The sequence below is a fragment of the Toxotes jaculatrix genome, chromosome 8 (genome assembly GCF_017976425.1).
Source record: "Toxotes jaculatrix isolate fToxJac2 chromosome 8, fToxJac2.pri, whole genome shotgun sequence".
Taxonomy (NCBI): Eukaryota; Metazoa; Chordata; class Actinopteri; family Toxotidae; genus Toxotes; species Toxotes jaculatrix.
Genome location: NC_054401.1, coordinates 11343475 through 11357224, shown reverse-complemented (window position 1 = coordinate 11357224; position 13750 = coordinate 11343475). Strand labels below are relative to the sequence as shown.

Below are 13750 nucleotides of genomic sequence, written 5' to 3'. Positions count from 1 at the left end.
CACCTTATAGTACTCTTATGTTATTCTTACCTTCCTGTCACAATCCTGTTACTGGATCTCGCCTCTTTTTTTTTTTTGGCTGTGATATATTTGTATTCCTCAAAACGTATTACATTACTATCAGTCTCTATCATTTTCCCTCCTCCGTTTCATTTTTAATGCGAGAACCTGATCTGAGTCTGGGATGACTCCTCTGCCACGGTGGACTGTTTACAGCGTTCATTTGAGAGGATGTCCTTGTAGCTCCTCAGTAACACTGGCACATTGGTTGTTTGATTGGAACCGCAGATCTGTCTCTTTAAGCGTGAAAATGAAATCGATAGTCGTAGATGAAGGAGAGCTATTCTTTTTGAAATACTTCATAAACACGTTTGCCCTTCTGCACATGCCTGCAGGTCACGTGACTCACAATAGAAACCTAACTTTTATCCAAAAATGAAATCGAAACTTATTTTGTCCTGTCTGTCCCTGGTTTCCTTTTCCTTACACGAGTCAATCTCTTGAATTCCCCTAAACCTTCGTGGCGTAACTGTTTATTACCTCCTAGTTACAGCACTTCATACAGGATTTATAAGCGAGCGACATCTCAGGTGTTCACATTGTGGAGGCTGCGGATCGGACCTCGCTCTCTCAAAGGCCGTTTAGTGATTTCTAATCTAACACCTGTGCCGTTCTTACTTTGCGTACTCACTCTGTGACTCGTGTCTTGTTCGTTGCTATTATTTTTATTTTTCGTGAATTTCTCTTTAGGTCACGTGATCATTGGGAAGCTGCAGGAGCAGCTAAGTTAACACTACCTTCTTTTTTTCTCAGCTGACACTTTCGCTTGAACTACTTTAGGTGAGATCCACAGTACTCCGTGAGCCCACTGGGCCTTGTGTTGCCAGTTTATTGTGTATGTGTTGCATGCAAATGTGAATTTGTGACTCTGGATCTGGAGCATGTACCAGTTTTAATGTCTTCAGTGCTAAGCAATCAAAGGACACAAAGGTCTCAGGACAGTGGTATTCAGCTGTTTCTTGACATGACAGCATAAAGTATTCAAAAGCGTTGATTCATCATCAAATGGTTTGTCCAGCCTGTGCCTCTGTCCAGGCTCAAAACTGAAAGGAGCATAATGACAGTGGATTCTGAAAAACATGGAGTTGTTATTTTGGCTGTCAACTGTTGCCTTGCATCAGGGTCAAGATGAGTCAGCTCCAGCCCTGTTTGGCCGCCGGGCTGCCGGCCTTGTCGGCCTTGTCAGCCCCTATTACTGTGATGAACCAACACTGTGGTGTTCTCTATTAAGGTGGTGGGATTGGGCCCGCTTAGCTCTATGTGACAGACCAGTGATGCTGACTGGGCCAGAAGGGATGAAACCTGACTCAGTATTGGGTGTCTCCTTGTTGTTAGTCTCACTGATATGGACATTATTGAGTGTTGTCACATATGACACTTGAGGCTGAATCAATGTTTGTTGTACTGTAGAAGGATATTGGAATTCTGAACTATGCTGTTTCACAGTATCTACATCTCTGCTGGATTATTATTTTCGACCATTGCGCTGTGTGTTTTTGGAGGAAGAAATTATCACATCCTTCCAAAAATCCATACAAAAATGTGTCATTATAGGACTGTTGGCTAGCAACTGCATGGTTTCCTGTCTATAGCACATCACTGACAGGTAGCCCTTTACATTCTTTTGTCCTTGGAACTGTCCCTTTTGTCTGCATTGGTGTCTCACTTTTCTCCACCCCCGCTATGGATCCAGATCCAGCAATAATTTGTAAGGCCAGAAATAAAACAGAATAGTCACAAGAAGGTCTGAATTATTAATCACCATCCTTTTACCCTGGGATTAAGTTTCAGTGTGACTGGGAGAGACAGTATGTCACCCTGCAGTATCCTTGTAGACTGACTGGGGTATAATCTGAAGATATACACAGCAACAATAAGAGCATTGGTATATGTCAAAGCTTATTCTCTGCATATAATCCTCGTTTTTCCCCAAATACCCATATATTTTACTGTCCCCTTTCTCTACACTGCTCTTCAAGAAAGCAAGAGGTGTAGGGTGACTAAAGTATATCCTTGGAGAAGGTACAGATTCAGTGACTTATCCAAGGACACTTGAGGAGGTTGGAGGCTTGCCCAGTTTCTCTTATCCTCCTAGCTGTTTTTTCGCCTTTCAGTTTTCTTAGTGTTGTTTATGTCTGTTTATTAATATTCTCCTGACACTGTCTTTTGTTTGTATTTCAGGTGCTCTCAGTGTGCAACCCTGACTTTGCATCAGGGTGTGCTGTTTGTGCTCGAGGACGTATACTGATAAAGGAGCTGCACAGCCAGCTGCACCGGCCCCCTTCACGCTCATCCCCTGCGCTATGAGCAGAGGTAGAGGAGGGCCTTCCAAAGAACACTACCATAGACATCCACCACCGCACCTCCAGGCCAAGGAGAATTACAACAGATCTGGCCCAGCCTCACTCTACCCCAGAGCTGGCCCACAGCAAAGCCCATATTCAAGTTATTACAACAGCTCTGCCCCTCCTGCAGTGTCCATACAGGCCCCAACTCCCTCTTTCATTCCCTCCAATCCACCGATACCATGCCACAGTAAAGCAGCCCCTAAACCTGTGGTCCTTCACAATTCACATAATCCACGTCCCAGTCCTGATCCAAATTCATTTCACTACCAACAGGTGGAGTTCCTGAGAGGACACAGCTCTGAGGCTCCACAGTTCAGAGCCAGTCCACTAGGAGGGGGAGGGGGAGTGGGAGTGGGACCCAGCAGGCCACCCAGTTCCTCATATCAGCTCCAGTCAGGGTACAATAGATATTCAAACCCCAACAGCAGCCCTAGGTGGAGAGACGGGTATAGCCAGGACCAGAGTTTTTCGCACCCACCCAGTGTAGGACCCACACGAGGTTCCCAAGCCCCTCGACACCTGAATCAAAACTTTTTACAACAAAACCACAATAAGTACTCCAACAGACAATGCTTCCAAACAGACTCTTTGTGTGATAATTTTCGGAGTTTCTCTCTTCAACGAGAAAGGCCCAACAGAGGAGAAAGGTTTGACAGACAATCTGCATACAGCAGCTCGGCAATCTCCAGCTTTAGTAAAGTTAACATCACTCTCACTCCTCACATCCAGGATCAGGTACAGAGGGCTTTGGCTGCATTGAAGCCAAGTGAGAGTATCTCTGCAAAATTGTTAGCTAAAAAGCTGCGTCTGCCCAAAAAGATAGTGAACAAGGCCCTCTACTCTTTGGAACGCTCACAGAAAGCCTCCAAGCAAGGACTCCTCCCTCCAGAGTGGACTGTTTACAGAGGACCTCTCAGATGCAACAGAGATCAAATCTCTGATGTACAAAGTCCACCATCCCATCTGTGTGTCAGCTCAGAACACCCTCAAAAACCTAAAGCCAAGGTTGAGCTAAAAACAGAAACAGCAAGAAACAAGGGAGAGGCCAAAGAAGAGGACTCTGACACAGAATCCAGTTCTTCTTACTGCTCTTCTTTAGAGTCATCTGACTCTGAAGAATCCCAGTCACCAGCAAAAGGTCAGCACAAAAAGAAACAACATCCCGGCACTACCAGCTCTCCTGATCAGGAACTTCAGCTTCCCACAATGACAGACCAGAAGGAGCTCGTTCTGCGTTACCTCCTGCATGCAGGGGAGGCAACTGCTCTGGTCATAGCCAAAAATCTGGGTCTTAGGAGTGCCAAACAGGTCAATCCCACCCTTTATGTTCTGGAAAAGCAAGGAGATGTTATTAAGAATGGTGAAGTCAACCCTCACACCTGGGAGCTCTCCACCCGGCGCAGAGAAAGGATGGAGAGGATCCTCAAAGCCGCACAGAGCACCCCAGCTGAGGAGTGTCAGATGGAGGAGGAACCTAGTAGAGAAGAGAAGGGAGGAGGGTCCATCTTCCTGCCGTCACCACCACTACCACCAGGTCCATGCCTCGAGCCGATACGTCTGCTAGAAGGCTTGATGCCAGAGCAAAGTCACAGTGATGCGGTACGTGAAATACCTGTGTTTTGCTTTGTGTCTTTGTATTTATTCAGTGGTATGAAGGTGGCTGCTTTCTTTTGAATACAAAAAGATTTAGCTGGGGTTATCGGCCTTGGAGTTCTTGTCCGATTTTATTAACCGCACCACTTCTTTACTTTTCCCTTTTCTGTCCCATTCCTCCCTTTAGCCCCCCTCCTCTACCTCATGTCAAGACAAAGAAACCAACGAAGGACAGTGGGCCACTGATGATATCCCAGAATTCCTCAACGCCATTCGCCGGGAAACGGACGCTGAAAAAGTGGCAGCAGAGAGGGCCAACGCCATGGGAACTGTTGCTGTGTCACTTGCTGCCCCACCTCCCCAGAACCTGTGGGCCAAGTTACAGGAAGTGAGGCTGAAGAACCCTGTCAGCGGCCTCATGGAATATGCCCAGTATCTGGGCCAGAACTGCGAGTTCCTGCTCCTTGACCAGTCGGGACCCTCCCACGACCCAAGGTCAGCGACATAATCTGCTGTTAAAGTTTTGATTGATACAGGGGGTAATGTAATACACACATGCACATACACATACTTTTTCCACCCATATGTTTGCTACTCTCTGCAAAGCACCTGGTTACGAACCTGTTGATTTAAGTTCTGTGAGAAATCTGCCTCAATGAAGATGTAAGAGGCTGCCAATTAAGAATGAAAATTTACTTTGTTATGCAACACAGCGGACTCAGAGAATTGTAGCTTCTCAATTAATCTTGTATTGACCAATCACTGTATATTTTCTCTCCCTCTGTCAGATTCCGAATGCAGGTGATGCTCAACGGGAGACAGTTTCCTGTCGCAGAAGCTTCCAGTAAGAAGGTTGCAAAAAAGGACGCTGCGGCGGCCACCCTGCGCGTTCTCATCGGAGAGATGCAGGGAGGGTCGAGCTCAGGGGACGATGGAAATGCTGCCAGTACGGACCAGGTCATGGATATAGTCCCAGACACTAGTGTAAGTTGTGCTTGAAATAAGCCCCAGTCAACCGTTTCAATTTCGGTTAATCAAAGTATGTCATAACTAGATCTCATCTGTGAAAATGCTGAAAAAAACAAGCACCAAACTGCTGGCCCTTTCTATAAATAAACCCTTTACTTCCAAATAGGCATCACTACTGTACAGTATCACAGTTCAAAACTCATCCACCAAAAACATGTTTTAATGAATGGTATTTTTTTCTTTTTTTTGCTGTGTACCAGGGGGCAGTTGAAGGCATGGGGGGAATTTTTGGGTCTGGTAACGTGGAAGGGATGGGGGCGGCAGAGGGACCTCGCCAGCCACTGTCCCGTTCCCTGCCTGGTGGGAAAAATCCGGTGTCTGTCCTGATGGAGTACAGCCAGCGCAGCGGGAACCCCATCGAATTCATCATCACTGGGCAGGCAGGCCCACCACATGACCCACGGTACTGGCTCCTTCACCTCCCTCTGAATGTGTCCTTCTGGATGTTGTTCTCCCCCACACTGTATGTTCTTAGATTGAGTTTCTCTTTGGTCGTACATTTCCTCCTCAGGGAAGCAGTTGATCAGCTATTTGTGTTCAGTCTGTCCTCAGCATTGCAGTCAGCTGACAAAGACACAATACCATCTCTGTCCATCTACACTTTACCACTCTTTCTGTTTATAATCCATCCCTTTAGGCAGCAGACTGGTTGGGAGATACAATACAAACTTGTGTTTTCCTCCGATCGCTTTCTATAAATGCTGTATGCTTCTGTTTTTATGACTGGTATACCATAGGCTCTAGTGTTACTGTGACCCTGTCGCATCTAAATGTGATAAGTCAAGAATCTAGAATAGTAACTCAACCTAGTATGGCATCATCTCTGATCTCAGTTACAAACCAAAATAATTCTCTCCGTCTCTCTCTTTCCATCCTTTTCACCTTCATTGTTCTGTGTTCAGGTTCATGTACAAGGTGAAGGTCGGCGAGAGCTTGTTTGCAGAGGCCTCGGCTCCGAGCAAGAAGGCAGCCCGCCAGCTGGCAGCAGAGGAGGCCGTCAAAGAATTAATGGCTGACGGGAAATTGCAGCTCAACAAGGTGTGGAAAGAAAAGCAGAGAATATCTGAATTTGTTCATTTTGCGTATTTTCTCGAATGACTTTTGAGAAACATCAGGTCACTCAGGCAGAAAAAAATGATCTTGTCACTTCTGTCACACTGTTTTGCTCCCTTTGCTCAATACCGTTCACATCTCTCTTTTTATCTTCCCCCCACTGCCATCTCTGTTTTCCAGCCTCAGTTGCCCCTAGGCTCTTCCAGTGATAGTGATGGCCGTGGTTCTGGGACTACATGTCCCTCTTTGCCCCCTCTGACTGCAGATGAGTTGCGAGCAGCACACGAGGCAGGGGTTGGGGACCTCATCAACCACCTGAACAACAACGCAGTGTCAGGTCTTCTGGAGTACGCCAGAGCCCGGGGCTTTGCTGCTGAGATTCGCCTGGTTGGCCAGTCTGGGCCACCACATGAGCCTAAGTATGTCTGAGCCTGATGAATGCATAAACACACATTTAACATGTTCATATTGGAGAAAAAAAAAAACTCCTGCTCCCTGGGTTACCATGTGCTTTGGAAAATATATTCTTTGTATACTTAAGGAAAAAATTATGCTTATTTAAAGTTGTGGGACATAAATGAACTTTTTGTTTAATTTCTCTGAATCTCTGTTTGTTGCATTTATGTGTTCATGGCTCAGCCATGGTTTCCATGGGATCCTTGGGTCTTAAAGTGAGCGAGAACAGCATTTTAAGTCCTCCTCTAATCACCTTTGTCTTTTCCTCTCCTGCTCAGGTTCACCTACCAGGCTAAGCTGGGCGGACGGTGGTTCCCTCCAGTCTGTGCGTCCAACAAGAAGCAGGGAAAACAGGAGGCAGCAGACGCTGCTCTACGCGTTCTGATTGGAGAAGCTGAGAGGGCAGCCCGCACTGGGGAGCTTATCCCAGCTGAGGTGAGCTGACTTTTCACATTTTCTGTCATGCTGTCCAGCTCTGCGTGGGGGACAAGGCAGTACATAATGGAATGAGAAAAATAGCAGAGGCCTATCAAGAGGTTTTGCTTAGCTTGGTGACTTGTGTCGAAAGATTGACCTTCAGCTGAACTACAGTAAAAGCCTTCATGTAATTGACCAACTACCTCACTTCATCAAAACTTTTTCACTGAACAATATAAATGTCCTTATGACACTGAGAACAACTTGCAGCCTTAGTTAAAACATAACCAAGTAAAATTCAGTCATTGACTTTTTAACTCAACACATTCGCAGCTTCACAGTAAATAAATAATTTCTCCTCTCTGCTCTCTCCTTTTGTCTAAGGCCACCTGTCTTAGATCTGCGGTTCACACATACAAAAAAAATATAATTTTCTTTGGTATTTTTTGAGACTTGTCATTGGATTGTGAAGTCAAATAAATTTCACATTTGCCAAATATACAGTAATCCTTATTGCTTTTCTGTTTCACCAAACCTATCCTGTATACATCCTTCTCTTTCTAGCTTCCAGTGAGTGGCAGCACTTTGCATGACCAGATAGCAATGTTGAGCCACCAGCGTTTCAACGCCTTGACCACACGTATCCAGCACAGCCTTCTGGGACGCAAGATTCTGGCCACCATTGTCATGAGGAGGGGGGAGGGCCTGGGGACTGTTGTCAGCCTGGGCACTGGTATATCCATTACGTTTAGCGTACAAACTATGATACAGCAGATGTGGTAAAACAATTTTCCCATGATGTTTAGTTTTATGGATTTCTGTGCCGAGAGGCATACACTGTCAGAAAGCTAGAACAGAACTAGGTCACTGCAGAACTGAGAGGTGCTGCATTGTTGTGTTCTTTGACATTGAAAGTATTTTTTTCTTTGTGTCAGGAAATCGCTGTGTTAAAGGGGAGGAGCTGAGCCTTAAAGGGGAGACGGTTAATGATTGCCATGCTGAAATCATCTCCAGAAGGGGATTTGTTCGGTAGAAATAGAACTTGCTCTTTTATCAATGTTTCTCTCCCAGTTCTAAAAATACCCCTTTTTTTCCAGTCCCAGTCTATGGGACATTATTTATAAGTCTAACTCACCCTCTCCTTTCCTTTCCTTTCAGGTTTCTGTACAGTGAGCTGCTCAAGCACTATGATGGCGCAGATGACAGTATATTTGAGCCAGGGGAGAAAAACAAACTGCAGATCAAACCTGACATCACCTTTCACCTCTACATCAGGTTGGAGTATCAGTATCATCTGTTATCTTCCCCCATAATCTCTCATCTTTCATTTCCATCCTGCCCATTAGTCACATACATCAATATTTCATGTGCTCCTCCTTTAAACCGCATGTCATTTTTGTGTATGTCATATCCATATCGTATGTCTCTTCTTTCTCTCTTATCCATAGCACGGCACCTTGCGGGGATGGGGCTCTGTTTGATAAGTCCTGCAGTGAAGCTGGGGATGAAGTCGGGGGCCACCAACCGCTGTTTGAGAACGCTAAGCAGGGCAAGCTCCGCACCAAAGTGGAGAACGGTGAGAGAAACTCACCCCCATCTGTCTACACAAATACTATATATAACTGCATGGAAATAAATTATTCCTGCTGTACGCAAGAGTTGTGACCTTTGTGGCGTGTGTGGTGGGTTGTTTGTGCCAGGTGAGGGCACAATCCCAGTGGAGTCAAGTGCCATTGTGCCCACCTGGGACGGCATCCAGCACGGAGAGAGGCTGCGAACCATGAGCTGCAGTGATAAGATCCTGCGCTGGAACGTGCTGGGCCTGCAGGGGGCATTGCTCACCCATTTCCTGCATCCGATCTACCTAAAGTCTGTCACACTTGGTAAAACATGCAGCTGCATTGTCATTGTTATACCCAGTTGGACAACAGATAATGTGACAAATATGAGAGTTAATGTCAGTGAAACTGGATTAATTTCCAGTTTTACATTGTGTCTTGTCTCAGATTTCTGTTTTACAACCTGTCGTTGTTGTTCTGATCTGTTAGGCTATCTGTACAGCCACGGTCACCTGACACGTGCTGTTTGCTGTCGGCTGGCCAGAGACGGTGATGCATTCGCCCAGAGTCTTCCTCCTCCCTTCATGCTGAACCACCCAGAGGTGACTACAAAAGTTTTTTTTGCAGTGTCACATGTGGACATTAGTCAGAAATATGGAGTTAAGCTGCCAACACTCCTATTTGGGTCTGCACAACTGTTTCTTCATTGCTCATTTTCTTTCAATTTGTCTCATCCATCAATTAACAGAAAGCTTGTTGGCGACTATTGCAAAGTCAAAATGCCTGAGAAATACAGTAGCTGGCAGCTTCACGCAGTTCAGCTTTTTCCTTGTTTTAACCTGTTTTTGAACACTTTGATTGCTTTCAGTTACAAACCAGTGAAATTGGTTGGCGCTACCATCACCAGTCGACACACAGTGCGACACAGCTATCACACTGACACATGCTTTACAGAACTAATTTTACACGCTCTGTTTGGAATTGCTGACTCATCCTGAAGGGCTAAATTAGCCTGATTTAACAAAATATGTTCTCTCTCCCCCTCCCCTGTCCCACACCACCTGGCTGGACTGTAGGTGGGCAGGGTGAGTGTGTACGACTCCACGCGTCACACGGGCAAGACCAAGGAGTCCAGTGTGAATTGGAGCTTTCCAGACCAGCACAGTGTAGAGGTGCTGGATGGGACCAAAGGCAAACTGGATGGGTATGTAGTAAAACAAAATCCTGTCTCTCCTGATCAAACACGGTTTAGTAATACTTAATAAACTAGACACATCAACCTGTAAAGTCTATTATTGTCCACTTAATAACTTATTATTTAAGGAGTGTAAAGCTGCTGTTCAATGTCTTTGTCTTTCCCTAGGGGCTAATAGTAACTTTGTTAACCCACAACAGATTCAAGTCAATTTTTTGCCTGAGCATCGATTTTCTCTGTAGCTTAATATGCCTCTAAAATGCTTTACAGAAATATGACTGTGTTTTTTCATCTGTGTGAGTTATTGATCATCCTGGCATTGATCAGACACCATATCATTGTGAAGAGACATCCCTGGAATTTGTTTCCAGAAAAAATAATTTCAGTACATCTCAGTTATAAATGATTCCAATTTCAGCTAGTGCTGGTGTCCCAAATAATCCACAACCATGAGATAATAAATATTCAATGTGGTGTTCTATTCACAAACTATTTAAAAAACACACAGAAACTGAAAACCCCTTGACAGCATTTTTATTTTGGATAATCTCAAGTGCTCTGTTTTATTGAGTAAAAACTGTGAAGTAACAAAAAACGTTTTAATTTTAATTAAATCGCCTAAAACAGTGAGCAGCTGGCTGTAAAGTAAGCTAAATAGGAAACTGCATATTCAGGCCAGACAAACTATGTTGTTTTCCAAGACTGTCACACTTTTTTTCCTGAACACTCAGCTAAAGAGTCCTCTGGTGTCCTCCCTGTAGGAACAAACTGGGCGTGTCCCGTGTGTCCAAGTCCAACTTGTTCTGTCTGTTCCGCTCTCTGTGCCAGCGGTGTGGCCGCACAGACCTCCTCTCCCTGCCCTCCTATGCCCAGGCCAAGATGTCAGCCATGTCCTTCCAGCTAGCCAAGCAGCAGTTCTTCCAAGCTCTCAGCGTCCACGGTTACGGCGCCTGGATCGGCAAACCGCTGGAAGAGAAAAGCTTTGAGGCAGGGGAGGGAACCGGGAACAATGGAGCAAGTGTCCCTGTGGGATACGGCAGCAGTAGAAACGGAGGAGCCATGGAGTACAAACAAGAGGAGGCGTAGAACAGTGCAGGGTGCTTTATTAAGTGGGTAATATAAATATGTGTGGGGTGGAGAAAAGCACAAGCCAGGGGCAGATATGAAGAAAGGAAAAGGACAATCAAGTAATGTGTAGCCAGAAGCCAGAACTGTATCTTCTGATGGAACATGGTTAAAGGCTGCTCAGGAAGAGTGATGGAAACGGACAGAATAAAATTAGAGGGAGATGGCAAGGGCAAAGCCTGAAGGGTGAGTGGGGTCACAGTAGACAGACAGAGCTAGGGAGAGATTCAGGGGGTGTGTACTACATGAAAAAGGAATTAATTTGAAGTCAATAAATCACCATGGCAAACACTGCTGCAAAGCTGGATTGTGTTAGCTTGCAAGATAATTTCTGTTTTTGGTCTGTTTTTGTTTATTCTTTTTATAAATATATGTTAGTTTCAGATTCTAATTTCAGTTTGTCTTTACAGTCGTAGTGCTTTCAGCTGTTCTACTTGATATGTTAAATCATTTTTGCAGGTTCTTTGACCATTGCATGAGATGATTTGGGCCTCTTTAGACCACTGTTTCCTTAAGTAGCTGACAAGTGCTACTAATAGGGATTCCACCTGACATGGTCTCAGCATTGTAGCAGTGTTTGTAACTGTAATTAACTTAATTTACAGTTTAAATCAAGAAGTGCTTATTATTTTTTTCTGCTCCCTGTGTTCTACTGCATGGGAATACATGCAGCTGGTTTTAGGACGGCGAGCAGAAGCAATGGGACACTCTCAGCAGGAATCTTGATTTTTATTTTTATTATTATTATTTTATAATTGCACTCAACCGAGTTAAATTTCTTGAGTAAACTTGGGAATTAGTCCTCGCTCTGTACGGTACCAGCTTACAATGTACACAAAAAGCTTTCTTTGTACATAAGAAGAATATTAATGCCAACTTTTGCTCTGATCAGTGACTAAGATTTTAAGCTTTTGCTCCTGTACATACTGTGAAGACTTCAAACTGGCCCCTCTCTGAGTTAAACCAGCTGTAAGATTTAAACTTACTGTGCGCCCTCAACTGTCCATCCATCCACACGGTGTTGCCATGGTTTCCATTAGCACAGCATCAGCAAGTGCGACCCTTTGATCAGTCCCACAATTTCTCTGTGCTTTTGTGCTTTTATATGGATTTACTGATGTCAAAGCCTCCAAGAAGTACCACACTTCTGATCTTATTGCTTGTGTCTGTGTTTTTGAGTATTTCTCTTTGTTTTCCTTCACGTCTGTCAATAAGGTTATCAGTAGCTGGCCATGCTAAGGATTCCTGGAAAGTCTCTACTGTCCTGCCTGCACGTTGTTTTATACATCTCAATAAACAAAAAGGCTTTCAGGTTCTCTTCAGTGGCCAGTTGGTGAGGACAGTTTTGTTGTTTAAGGAGAGTGTAGTATGTTCTTGATGTGGTTAAATGTAGATGGATGATGCAATATATACATCGGTTATATACAAATACATGAACACACAGATGTATCATGGGTCCAAAAGCCAGAGTCTAGTTCCAGAAAGTCTAATGTAACAAAAAAACTGACACTTATACTGTTCAAAGTGCATGATGCTGGCGGGGGAGGAGTGCCTGGAGCATCTCAGACATATATAGTAATACCTTATGATGTTACAGTGGTCTCACAGATGTTTATTGTGCTTCAGGTCAGGTGGCTGCAGAGGAAACGCCATGCAAGTCAGCACTTGCCACAGCCACTGTTTTGCTGGAAAATGAATCTTCCTTTAAACGGTTTTAAGCTTGAAATCATGCCTCTGTAGAACAGTGGCACTTCTCTCTGCTCGACATGTAGGTAGCTTTCTTATTCAGCACTCCTGAAGTTCAGCATTTTATTGAGGACGTTCTTATTGTTTTACAAGTAGACAGAATTTTCTCTTTACTCATTTGCTTTAAATACCTGTTGCAATTCTTTAAACTTTACATTATTTAGATTTACAGGTATTAGAACAAGAAGCTTAAAGGAAAATGTCTGTTTTAAATGTACAGTTTTCAGACTCAGACTTTTGGACCCCACTCTTTGAGGGTTTGAGTATAGTGCTGTGTATATATATATACATATATAAAAAATATATATATATATATATAAATATATATGTCTGTGTGTATGTGTATATGTATAGGTTTCATGTATATATTTTGTAAATCATCTACAATTGTTTTCTATTATTTTCCCTGGTATTTTAATTAAACTGCCATGGAGTATGCTGTTTTTTTTACCAATGATTACCAAATTTGAAAAAAATAAAAAGAAGTTTCAGTGGAGTGATGTTTTTTGGTATTCTCGTTTTAGATTCTGTTATAGTGTATTTTATAATTAATTATCACCTGCTTCTTTCTCCAGAGAAGTACTTAGTAGTTCAGGTGCCTAAATGATATGGTGACTTTTTGAAGGGATTATAGATAATTACTGTGTCAGAGCAGCTTTTGAGTTGTTGTAAGAGGACTGGAAATGCACAGTAAAGCCTCTGGTTCCGACTCTTCATCCGTGATAAATCTTTGAATTCCAATTATGTAGAAACAATGACTGGAAAGAGATTTTCTAGGCTGAAAGTTTGATTGAGTAGAAGATGCAAATTTTTACAGCAGGGGCTCCTTTCCTGAGGGTGGCGTTTAGATTGAGTCTGGCTCTTAATAATTGCAGAGCCTCTTGCAATGCTCCAGAGGATCAGCAGATGGAAACATGTCCTCACCTTAGGTCCAGGGGCTGCGTGCATGTGTTTATGCATGTGGAGAAAGGCTACATCAAATCCGCCCGTGGTGACCTGATATTCATGATGGATGCACGAAAACAGCGGGTAGATTTTCATATCAAGATCTGAGCAGCTCTGACACTTATTTTCTCTATAGACCAGCACATCATGTGATTCTACAAGCTTATGATATTTTGGTCGTTGATTATTTTTCATTTTCACTCAGTGCAAGTCTAAGTATGTTC

General features: G+C 43.9%; 1 protein-coding gene across 1 annotated transcript; it reads left to right on the top strand.

Moving 5' to 3' along the window:
- Positions 1–475: 475 nt before the first annotated feature.
- Positions 476–13077, top strand: adar (adenosine deaminase RNA specific). Its single transcript, XM_041044458.1, has 16 exons — positions 476–840; positions 2242–4007; positions 4189–4496; positions 4790–4985; positions 5231–5433; positions 5933–6068; positions 6264–6502; positions 6818–6974; positions 7521–7689; positions 7892–7985; positions 8115–8231; positions 8405–8532; positions 8657–8839; positions 9005–9117; positions 9592–9719; positions 10472–13077. The coding sequence occupies exons 2-16, from the start codon at positions 2364–2366 to the stop codon at positions 10794–10796; spliced, it is 4140 nt and encodes a 1379-aa protein (XP_040900392.1). The 5' UTR covers positions 476–840; positions 2242–2363; the 3' UTR covers positions 10797–13077.
- The last annotated feature ends 673 nt before the right edge of the window (positions 13078–13750 follow it).

Excerpts from the sequence above, each read along its gene's own strand:
- adar (XM_041044458.1), top strand. The coding sequence starts at position 2,364 with ATGAGCAGAGGTAGAGGAGGGCCTTCCAAAGAACACTACCATAGACAT. Across the intron at positions 7,986-8,114 it reads TCCAGAAGGGGATTTGTTCG|GTTTCTGTACAGTGAGCTGC; the intron begins GTAGAAATAGAA and ends CTTTCCTTTCAG. Across the intron at positions 8,840-9,004 it reads CCTAAAGTCTGTCACACTTG|GCTATCTGTACAGCCACGGT; the intron begins GTAAAACATGCA and ends CTGATCTGTTAG.